Raw genomic sequence first — 12,078 nt, 5'->3', positions numbered from 1 at the left:
GTCCCCTCTTCTCTTGCAGGCGCTCGAGCTTTGCTGCCTCTGCTGTGCCTCGCTCGCCGCGGCCTTAGCCAGCGACAGCGGTAGCGGCGGCAGCGGATTAAATGATGGTTCGTATTTTTGCCCCTCCCCCTGTCCCCCAAGAAGGCCCTTTGCGGGGGGATATTTGTCCCGCTCCTCACCCTCCAAAGAGAAAAGACAGAGAAGCGCAAGCCCTGGCCTGGCAGGTGTCGCCGGCTTGGACAAGGTCCGTGTTTGGAGAGGAGAGATGGTGAGCACCGAGGGCTGATCAGAGAAATCCATGCCTCGAGGGGCAAGTCACAAACCAGAAAATATTTTCCCCCTTTCACAGATGGCTTGCTAGGAAAAAAATAATCCTAACTGCGGTGGGAAATTAAAACGGAAGTGGACACTGGCTAGGGAATTAAAGATCAAAAAGGCTCCCTCCCTCGCCTCATTCCTGCCCTACAAAGCCCGCAGAAACTGCCTTGGTGAGGTTCGAAGCCATAGGAGCCCCTTCTCCCCACTGTCTTCCTCTTCCATTCCGCTTCTGTTCCTTTTCTTCCTTCCCTTTGTCCCCTTCTCTACCCTTGTGTCACAGATGCCCAGAGACAGCTTTTAGGGAGAGGAAGACGCCATCTTAAGGTCTTGGAGTCCTTGCCTGTGTCTTCTGAGATTCTTCAGACACAAACTTCCAGAACATTCTTTATTCTGCCAGTTATCGACTTCCCGATGGCGCCCAGAGGGGAAATCCTTCCTTCACTGTTTTCCACCCGCTGCAGGGAACAGTTGGTCCAGGATGCAAGCTGTCTAGCAAAGTGTTGCTGTCCAACCCAGATTCCTTGGGATTTTAAAATTTTCATCTTTGCCGGGATTCACGCCTCTTCACAGAGGAAGAGTCAAACTTGGACTTTTATCCAATCTGAGGCTTCTTGTCCCTCGGTGCAGGAAGGTCCTTTCTGTCCCAGTCACTACCTGTGGAGACACCTGTAGTAAACACCCAAGTTCTGCAGAGGGGGCCTCCAATGTAACTTATAGCCTGGTTACGGTGCTCTTGGAAACAAGCTAATAGCAGGTGTCTTGGGGGTGGGACTGGTGAAGGCTTCTACAACTCTAGCAAAAAGCAGTTAGAGTTTCAGATGATTCTGGATAAGGAGGTAAGAAACCATTTCCTGTGGAAGCTGTTGGTGAGATAGTCAAAGATGGTTTTCCTAGTCAGGTCTATCCTTGGTCGTAGGAGGAGGTGGGATTTCTGAGATAAGCCTGCATTTCATCAAGGGCTACTAGAAAATATGTCATAGATTTTTAAGAAAATGAAATATGTGTCTCGCTCAGTCTTTTAAGGTGAAGAGAAGGAATTTTTTTCCCCAATTTCTGAAATATACAGATGTCAGTTACAGTATAGTGTTTTTGGTTAAAGGAGAGGAGGGAAAATGGAAGAGGTGATACTAAAACACATGAGTTCCCAAGCAATAGGAGTCACAGATGGAGCCTATGCAGAAAGAAACAGTTGAAAGCCATTGTCATAGTGTTTTTTTTAAAAAAAAACGAGTCTAATTAGAATTTCGCTCATTGACTCCTGCTAGCTGCTTGTATTCTTTAGCTTTCAAAAAAAAAATTGTTTTTGGTTGTTGTTATTGACTGAGGAAGATGGAAATTCCTCTTTTTGTTTCCCCCCTGCTCCAGTAACCAAGACCCAAGTGACTCAAACATGCCTCTTAGTTATTCGGAATCTTTCTAAACACTTTCCAAATTAGTTTCCCATTCTGTGCCTTGACAGTGGAAATGCAGAGCCGTCTTCAGTGTTCGGAGGCAGGAGATGTTCCAAAGCTTTTGGTGGGACAATGCTTTTCAGTTTCAGTGTTTTGTGAGAGAAACCAGTGTGCCGCCTGGTTGCTTTTCCAAACAGCAAAATATTTTGCAGCGACCCCTCTTAGAACACTCAGCAATTAGCGCTGCTCTGGGTACCGCTGGTGCAGGTATTTTTAAACAAGCCTTTCCAGGTGTCCCCTGGTCTGCCACGCCCCCTGCAACATGTCTGAGCAGTTTAGAACATTTCTGACAATTTGGAAGCATTTTTCTGCGCACACACAGTTGTTTAGGCTTCTGATTAAATGTGATCGCCTCCAAGAAAGCTCAGAGTAAAATGTTAATGGTGACACAGTGCCAGGGTTTTATCATCACACATAAATACTATTGGAAATACGAAGCTGCTGTTGCTTGTTAATGTCCTGAGGGACTATCTGAAGTTACTCACCACTGTGAATAGCTAGTCATTTAAACTCTGTCCCCCGAAATATGCTTCCAATTCAGCCTTAACAAAAAGTTCCTAATCATCTTGAAAAACAAATCCCATTTATTTACCTTTGAAGCTTTCTGTTAACTTTTTTCCCTCCCGGAATCCATTGAATATATTTTATGTATTTAGCTATGGATGGTTCCATAGCCAGATATATAAAGAGTGCACTTCCTTCTCCAGGACTTGAAAGCCCTTTCTACAAACATTCCTGGAATTAATCAGAATCACCCGTGGCTTTGGTTTCAGTGGGAATCGGTGGCAGAGCTAATTGTAGGGATAGCAGGTCGTCATCTTCGCGAGCTGCTCTGGGTTATGTCTGCTCTAGGACCCAGGCGCCTGGTGATAGGAACCAAGTCTCCTGAACTGTCTGTCGCTCCTTGCCAGCTTGTTGAAAAGTGACCGTTTGGCATTGTGGGCTCTGGGTGCTGACAGCTGAACTTTTCCCATTGCAGATTACGTCTTTGTCACGCCAGTAGAAGTGGACTCAGGCGGGTCATATATTTCACACGACATTTTGCACACCGGCAGGAAAAAGCGCTCGGTGCAGAGTGGCAGGAGCTCCTTGCACTACCGATTTTCAGCATTTGGACAGGAGCTACACTTAGAACTTGAGCCCACGGTGCTTTTGAGCAGTCACTTTATTGTCCAGGTGCTTGGAAAAGACGGTGCCTCAGAGACTCGGGAACCTTCCGTGCGACGATGTTTCTATCAGGGATTTATCAGAAATGACAGCTCCTCGTCTGTGGCTGTGTCTACGTGTGCTGGCTTGGTAAGTGCACCCCAGTGCAGCCGAGCTGGGCTTTTCCATTTTGCATAATGTGAATGAGCAGATGTCTGCAGTGTTCAGTGCTCTTCTAGCCAAGTCCACACATTCACTGTCAGCTTTGATACTTATAATATTCTCAATTGAATTAATCTACTCTGCGCTCAGAAAAAAAGGACATGTAATAGAACTTTAATGACCATTTAGACCATTCTTTTGATGTTTAATGGTCGAGGCCCTTTTCATCCTCCATGTTTGAGACAGTCCCCAAGGAAATTAATTTGATGGATGCCATTCGCTTTGTAAAGTCTTGGGAGACCAGGCATTCTATAAATCTAACAAGCCGGGTGCGTCTGCATCGCTTTTGAGATGGGAAAACTGTATTTCAATGCAGAATTGCCTTCAGCAGCCCTGGTACGCCCAACCTTCAACTTTCCTGAAGAGAGGCCTTTGATTTCTTCTAACTAATCCGCTGGTGCTGTTTTGCTTGTATGAGGCATCTTTTTGGATGTGGCATGATGTGTTTTTGAGCTGGCAGGGACACGTGCATCCAGGGTGGCAGCACATTTAAAAGCACTTGAGACAAGTGTCATTTCCTCTCTGTGTGTCCTTCATGTGCTGAGTATTGGTGGAAATGATCCTTCACTCAGGAGTCAAATACACGAGTCAATAAACAGTGTATACTGGACTTTTGCTTTGTGTTGCAAGTGAGAAAGTCTTAGAATGATGGAAAAGCTCATGTGAGAGCCACATGTGACCATGCTGTGGCATGGCCAGAAGGAACATGTAAGAGAGCCGGTAAGGGACGCGATTGGTAATATGTGGTGTGTGTCATGCCATGGAGGAGTCACCTAGGTGGATGAATGAGAATGCCCATGCTCTCTGCTGGTAACTTCTAGTTGTCTTGTAACTGTTTTTCATAGTGTGGCCTGAAATTCAGCTAAAGCCTTTCATTATAACCACAGTCGTGTTTGTTTGTTTTTTTTTTATCTATTTAAAGTATAAAGTAAAAGCAGTGATTTCACATTTCCAACCATGCTGGATCCATTTAAGTGAATATGCTTCCTTACGACCTGTGTACATGGTTAGACACATCTGTGTGCACACATGCATGAATATGTCTTGGCGTTTTGTGTTGTTTGGTCACGGCACATCTGCTGTTGTGTAGCATTCCCGCATGTCTGTTCGCTATTATGAAACCTTCCTGGGTCAGGCACTCCAGTCTAGTGCCTTACACCATCTCTCCCCCATATACTCATGGCTAAAGGCAGTTGGCCATTCTCATTTTCACACCAGCACCTGTCGGATCTTGGACAAGTTACTGAACCAAGTGCCTTAGTTTCTTCTTCTCTAAAATGGGAACAACAAAAGCGTTTTCGTTGCAGCACTGTGAGGTGTAATGACTTCTGGGGGATACTGGGGAAGCTCCTGGCTGTCCCACTGTTGTTTCCCTTGGAACGTAGCCTCCCATGATTAGTGCTGTCAAACCCCAGGGTGATGGGAAACATGATCAGTTGTCTCACAAGGAAAGGGCAGGTTACTTCTCCTTTACATTTCAACAGGGATCAAACTATCCCCTAACATAGAAAATGAGGTAGGATAGAAATTTCCACACGCCACAGGTGTGAAAGTAATCGAGAAGCAGATCTTCCTGTATCCAAGGCTGATTAGAAACTGGAATCGCGAGACTCGAGGTTGTTCAAACAGCCACGTGCTTAGATTTACCCCTGTGGATCTCGGTTTGTTCTCGCGAAGCTTGTGGATTAATTTCTGCGATCATTACCACGTCTAGCCATCTGACTCTGATTATCCAGCTTGTTGACACTGGCAGGGCTCATTTGGTAGGCGCTAGGGAGAGGATAAAGCTTATCATTACTCCTTTCCATCCCCGCCAAGCAGCTGAAAGACATGTACGCCCAAACTCAGTAAAACTATCAGAAGCAAAACAAAAGAGAGGAAAGAACCACAACTAACAAGCTGTGATACTGCGCTGTTTTAACTTTTGTAACCTTGAACTGACATATAATACACATGCACAGATGGGCTAAATGTAAATAGTGCGAAAATCTTAAGAGTACTGTTTCATGTTCATCAATTTGCTACCCCTGTAAGTACCAACCAGACCAAACGGGGCATCATCTGGGTCCCTAGGAGCACCTTCTTGTCCTTTCCTTCCCCTTTACTACCCACCAGTGCTAACCACTATCCTAACCCCTAACACTGAATATCGGGCCTATTTCAAAATTTTGTGTAAGTAGCCTATAAGCTAATTTTGGGCATGAAAGTTCTGTGGTGTTTCCGTCTTCATGGTTGATTAAATCATTTTTCCAGTTTGAAGTGGTGATGAATGCTGCTGCTGAAGGATCCTGCTGCCTTCCGACGAGCTTAGGGATGTGTCCGGTTGGGTAGAGACCTAAGAAGGAAGTAGCTGGGCCATAGGGTCAGCTTCAGTAGGGATTGCCAGTTTGCTTTCAGAGCAGTTGTACTGCCTCCACTCCTGTGAGGGGATGAGATTTCCAGTTGCTCCACATCCTCACTGGCACTTGACACAGTCTGTCTTTTTCCTTGTGGCCAGTCTACCAGTGTGAGGTGGCACCATGTTATAGGTTTAGCTGGGTACCTTCTCTCAAGCTGATTTGCTTTCCACATCCTCTTTTGTGATCTGTGTCACAAATGGACAGGAAATAATTCAAGTGCTTTTCAGACTAAATTGTGGTATATGTGTTTCTGTGACTAGAAACAAGAATTGTGAACAAAATCATTCAGCGTATGGCTACAAATCTCCAAAAATACATTTATTTGCTTTTGAAAAATGATGACATGAAAGAGGTGAGTCCTGGGAGATCCCTTGAGCTAGCACGCTGAAGGGACATTTCATTAAGAACATTGACAGACTGGGGGTAGAAGAGAAACAGCTAAGTAGGAGGGAGAATGTCTTCACTTCCAGCTGCCCGTACACACTGCTCATGGTGCAACCAAGGTGGTGCAGATGACTCGAGAGCTCAAGAAAGGGTCTTGTGCCTGGCGCCCTCGGTGGGGGGCGTGGCAGAGTTACCGTGTCAGAGGACACGACTGCTGCTCCTCAGTACAGAGCCCGACGGGAGGAGAGTGAGATCCTGAGACACCGCGACACCTCCCTGCTGGTTTTTAAGAGTGGGGCTGGACCACCGGCCTCGGGATCCCACAAGATGCATGTGGTGCTCTCCGAAAAGCAGTGTGTCCCTTCTGAATGCCTCGCAGAGTACCTGTAGGAAAACTCCCCATGAGATGAGCTGGTAGGAAAACCCCAGGAGACACGGGGAGAAGGTAGAAGGGACAGAGCAGTGAAATGTCTGTGTGCAGACTTACCAGCAAGCATGCGTGCATATACACTCCAGCTGGCATTTTTCAAGTGGGGAGTTTGCCTTAATTCAGAATTAACTTCTGTTTAAAATATTTGTAATATTTTCTTAAAGTGCACCCTGCACCTCCCACTCCAACCTGACAGGCTCACTTCATTCAGGAGCTGAGTCGGCTGGAATGATTCATAGAACTGAAGGTGCAAACTTCCCTTCCTTGGTCTTATCTCTTCTCATGGTTGGTAGTAGCAGTGCTGGTGGGATTGATTTTTCTAGGTCACCACTGCCCTCTACACCTGGCAACCTTCAATCCTAGGAAGGTTTTTAGATTTGCCCCTTTTGTCCCAGATTTGCAGGGTTGTAGACAAACACATCTAATCACCACCTTGCTTTGCCTGTCCCTTCGCTACACCTGGCCTACCCCCGACCACTACAGTGATGCAAAGGTCATAGCCAGCAAGCCTATGCCACTGGAGGGAGACGTCATCTTGCTGTCGAACTACAACTGACTCAGGGTTTCCCCATGTGTTCCTGGATTCTGTGTCTGGGAGTATGAATCTGTATCTTTCTTCCTGTGTACTAGGAGAGCTAAGAGATTTTTCTGCTCTAAAATACTGTACCTCAGTGATCTTTTTTTGTTAGATACAGTGATTTGAGTGTGATCAACTCCGTTAGCTTCATTTGAGGCATTGAACACATCGGTTTCTCGACCCTGAAGCTCAGGGAGGCCAGATCCAGAAATGGGCACTTTTAATTCTGCACATGATTCTGATGCATACATTTGAGGACCATGTAGGTGAAATGCAAGTAATTTTTGCAGTTTCAAAGTGGAAATATTTTATTGCTTTTAGTAATTAAAAAGGGTAACTGTGGGTGTTCTTACGAAGCATTAAACTGTACAGAACATACAAAGCAGAAAATTAAAGACTCCATAATCCCATTCTTATATAACCAACCACGGAATTACGGAAGATTTACTCGTAAATACAAAGAAATGTAATCAATACATGAAATGAAAAGTACTATACCTATACAGTCTTTTACTAAAATGGAAACATTAAAAAATGTTTGTGGTTGTTTGTTTGTTTGTTAGTTTTCGTATCAGAGATAAACTCAGGTCCTTGTGCTTGTGAGGCAGGCTGTGGACTCACTGAGCTAAATCCCTGGCCCTATGAAACATTAATATGGATTTAATCAAAACTTTAACCCATAGCAACTTTGGAGAGGTGGAGGAAGGCAAAGGGGACAGTATCATGGGTTTCAAAACCCTCCTGTATCCTTTTGTGAATTGATAAAAATATATGCATTTTATTGTAGGGTGTGTGTGTGTGTGTGTGTGTGTGTAAAGCAATGCAAAGTAGTTGCTTCTGGGAACAGAATTTGTTAATTCCAGGCAAAGTAGATAGGTATATGTGTTTGGTTATAAACCTGTTAGAACTATTTTCTATTTTATGGATTTTTGGGGGTGCAGGATTTTTCTCTGTAGTTCAGACTGGCCTTGAACTTACCATATAGTCCAGGCTGGCATGGAATTCATAGCAACTTCCTGCCTCAGCCTCCCAAGTGCTGGGATTAGAGGTGTGTGCCACTATACTCAGGTATTTTATGGTTTTTGTTTTGTTTTATTTTTTGTTTTTTGAGACAGGGTCTCACTATGTAGTTGAGACTGACCTGGAATGCACTATGTAGCCCAGGCTGGTCTCGAACTCTGAGCGATTCTCCTGCCTCAGCCTCCTGAGTGCTGGGATTACAGGTGTGCGCCACCACGCCCGACTCTCAGGTATTTTATGGATCTTTACAACTTCTGTACATCCAGACTGGGATAAAGCTAAAAGTAAGATAATGAGACACCTATATTTAAAGACAGTATCCTTTTGAAAAGTTTATAGACAGTACTGTTAATAAACCATTTCTCACTCTTTATGAAGTTTGTGTTTTAAATTTATGTCAAAGTACTTATAAATTAGTGAAATATGACTAAAGCATTTATAATGAATTTGGCAAATAAATCATTTTAATACATACCTTTTTATAGGATAACAATAGCATTACTATGGTAGTATTTGTTTTGTTTTTATTAAAATTAGTTATTTTAGGGCCGGGGATTTAGCTCAGCAGTTCGCTGGCCTGCCTTGCAAGCGCAAGGACCTGAGTTCAATCCCTGGTAAAAAAAAATTAGTTATTTTCAAGATTTATTATTAGTAACAAATCCTGAGTTTTAAAATACTTGGGGCCCAGCCAGGCATGGTGGTGCTCACCTTCTAATCCCAGTACTTGGCAAACTGAGGCAGAAAGATTGCCATGAGTTTGAGGCCAGCCTGATGTACTACGTAGTGGGTTCAAGGCCATTCTGAACTACACAGCAGGACCCTGTCTCAAAAGATTAAACCAAACAAAAAATTCGGGACCAGAAGTATTTTGGAATATGTACATATACAGAATGTGATTTTTTTGGGATGGAACCTCAGTCTAAGCATGAAATTCATTTATGTTTCATAAATACCTTGTATACATACAATGAAGGTAAAAATACAGTGTTCTTCATGATATTGCACAGGAATCATAGTTGCGTTGTGTTCAGTTTTCCACTTGTATCATCATATTGGTACTCAAAGTTTTGAATTTTAGAGTATTTTAGGTGTTTGAATTAGAGGTGTTAAACCAGATATGGTGGGACACGCCTGTAATCCCAGGACCCTGGAGGCTGAGGTAGGATTTTGTAAATTTGGGGCCAGCCTGAGCTACATAGTGAATTTAAGGCCAGCCTACAAAGTGAGACCCTGTCTTAAAAAAAATTAGAGATATTAAATCTGTACTATGCCGCGGCAAGGTAGAAATATGATTGGGAGGGTACTGGGAATTGAAGCCAGGGCCTTCACCATGAGCTGCATCATTGGTGTAACTTTTTAATTTTTATTGTGAGACTGGGTCTGGTTAAATTGCTAAATTCCCCAGGTTGGGCTTCAACTTGTAGTCCTTGTGCGTCAGCCTCCTAGAACCCTGGGATGATGAAAGTGTATCACCACTCCAAGCTCGAAATACGATGCTTCTGTTTTTTCATTTTTCAGATTAGTCACATTTTGACGCTCGGGAGTTATAGCTGAGAACTCCCCCGTATTAGGTGGTATGGGAGGAGAGCTCAGAGGCAGTGAGAAGTGTGACTGGACGCAAGTCTTGCTATTGTTTTGGGCTTTATACCCTGTTCCTTGGGTCAGAGTCCATGCCACCTGTAAAACAATGCTTTTTAAAATTATTTATTTTCTACACACTATTTTATGGTAAAAAAAGAGATTTGACGTTAATGTTCCTATAAGCAAATAATTGGTACTGCAGGTGGTTTTTATTTTCCTGACGTCTACCTTATGCAACTCTGATCACTAAATTCTCCCCGTCACTGTAGTGTGTGCTCTTCTTCATCCTCAGCACCGTGAATCCTCTGACCTCGAGGCCCCTGCCCCAGGCTTTCCATTTGTTCTGTTCTTCAACCCTGGCTTGCTGAGCCCTGAGGGCTTGGCTGAGACTGTGGAGGGCAGGGTCTTCCCCTTCGTCTTCACTCTCTGCTGCACCCTCAACTTCTTCTGGTTCGGCAGCTTTCTTTTTCTTTTCTTTCTTTTTTGGAGGCTCACGTTCTCCAAGAATATTTTTTGGTTGGGCATAATAACTTAAGCGTACGCTTTCCCCACATTCGTAACACTGTGATTTAGCAAAGTAGTTTCGCCTTTGGATAAATTCAGCAGCTCTCCCATTGTCAATAGCAGTGCTTGCCTTCAACCCTCTACCAAACAACTGTTTGTTGTTTATGGCTCTGGTGCAGTTTTGTGCGGAGTCTTACTCCAAAAATAATATAAATGCAACCTCTTTACTCTTCCTCGTATCTTTGTCTTTCACTATAGTAACCTTTACAACTTTGCCATACTTGAAAAGTATCTGCTACAGGTCATCTGTCAGGGAGAAGGGCAAGTTGGACACCTACACTGTGTTCTTACTTGGAGCCAAGCCACCCCAGGGATGGTGGCTCCGGCATAGCGGGGATTCAACCCCGACTTTTCCTCACCCCTCACAGTGGCCTGGGCATCCAGTGCGTGGGGTGTGTGTGGGGTTGGTGCAGAGCCCAAGGGTCATGGCTGCCTTCTGTAGGGCCACACTGGCGGCATGTCTGTGACCAAATGAATGTCACTTTGAAAGTTACTAGAAAGACACATTGAGTGGTCCTTGTTTCATCTGGCCACTGTTTATCTGTCTCTGCTTCAGACACTGTTCAGAGCACGGGGGACCAAACTACAAATATGGCAACTGCCGGGACCAGTCACAGACTTAAATGTAGGGTAGAAGATGCAGCGGGGCATTTAGACCGGCACATGATTGTTCTCTTGTGAACCAAGCTGGGGCTCCACAGAACTCAGGGACAAAGACCTCATGCGGAAATGGGGGAGCTGGTGGAATTAGGGCCAAAAATGTCCCTTTCCGAGCTTTATCATGCACATCAGCACATTAGGAAGTCAGAAAAGTCCTACAGTCACGACATTCGCTTAACTCTGTGTGAACCTAGATTTTTCCCAGTTTATCTCATTATGCAAACAAGTTAGTTTTCTTTCTTTTTTGAGGAGCATCTCTTCGCAGTTTGGAGACAAGCCCTGAAGTAGTGATTCCCCCCAAAGACATAATATTGTGTATTTCTTCCTTTACATATATGCAAGAATAGGAGATACCCAAGGAAGAAAGGAGTTTCATGGTCGTGTAAGGTGGGGAAACTTTTGTTTCAAGGGAGATAAGGGTTTTTATGGTAACATGCTTTCTACATTTCAGTACGCTCCGTGTGCACCGATGCCCAAGACGTAGGCTCCATCCTGACTTGACTGCCCTCTCCGCTCTTTTCTAGACCGTTCTTCTGTCACCATCTTGTACCAGAGTTCTGTGCTTCACTGTCAAAGAGCAGCTTCTAGGCCTAAGGTCCCTTTCTCTCTATCGGTACCTGCCCACGCCTTTCCAGCTAGGGAATGCACCTTTTGCTTAAGGAGCTGTGGACCAAACTCTGGGCTTTAGATGAAGATCGAGAGATCCGTCGCGCCCAAACTGCCCCCTACCTTCCTTGTGTGCCCTCCCAGCTGTGTAACATGGGTGTGTGGACCTTTGAGGACCTCAGCGAGTGTCCGGCTGGTGAGAGAGGTAGACGGCCATGCTGCTTCTGTTGGACCTTTGGGATCCAGGCTGCTCGAGCATCCCCTGCATCCTCAGTTCCCAACACACCATCCACTTTTGTCCCTTGCTTTCCACGCCCTTTCTACTTCTCTTTGTCCCCAACAGTGAAACCCTAAGTGGCGTTTGTTTCTTCTCCATGGCTGGCTGCCCTGATGTCCTCATTGTGTTTCTTTAGTGGTGGCCTTTTCAGACTAGGGCCGCAGTGACCCATTTGCTACAGCGCCTGGGTCCTTGCAAGGAGCTTTGGAAGCAATTGGATTTCAATGGGCAGTGGGGCCGCTTTGATCTCTCCTTTTCAGAGGTATTTTATGACTCAGACAGCTCAGTCACTGAGTGGTCTGTTGCTGGTCACTGCCTGCCAAGTAGCCTTTAGAAGGCTGACTCCATTCATAAAAGGGCTGAAGTTAAATGACCTTGGGCCATGGCTCTGCTGCCTTAACAGCCTTGTCAGCTCTCAGGGGTTGTTCAATTATATACACCCC

At 44.9% G+C, this 12,078-nt stretch overlaps 1 protein-coding gene and 1 pseudogene across 3 annotated transcripts in view; one reads left to right on the top strand and one right to left on the bottom strand.

Moving 5' to 3' along the window:
* Positions 1-12,078, top strand: part of Adamts18 (ADAM metallopeptidase with thrombospondin type 1 motif 18) — a 127,770-nt gene that overhangs the window by 998 nt on the left and 114,694 nt on the right. For 2 of the 3 annotated variants that reach the window (XM_033758039.1, XM_033758040.1), the window contains exons 2-3: positions 20-107; positions 2,749-3,065. In XM_033758039.1, coding sequence (XP_033613930.1) covers positions 20-107; positions 2,749-3,065 — 405 coding nt within the window. Of the gene's footprint in view, positions 1-19; positions 108-2,748; positions 3,066-12,078 lie in introns of those variants that run through there. The other variant, XM_010609479.3, reaches the window with a different exon arrangement.
* LOC104852050 lies at positions 9,758-11,295 on the bottom strand (annotated as a pseudogene).

Source organism: Fukomys damarensis, unplaced genomic scaffold (genome assembly GCF_012274545.1).
Source record: "Fukomys damarensis isolate Sample0158 unplaced genomic scaffold, DMR_v1.0_HiC HiC_scaffold_32, whole genome shotgun sequence".
Classification (NCBI taxonomy): domain Eukaryota; kingdom Metazoa; phylum Chordata; class Mammalia; order Rodentia; family Bathyergidae; genus Fukomys; species Fukomys damarensis.
This window is presented reverse-complemented; position numbering and strand designations above follow the sequence as displayed.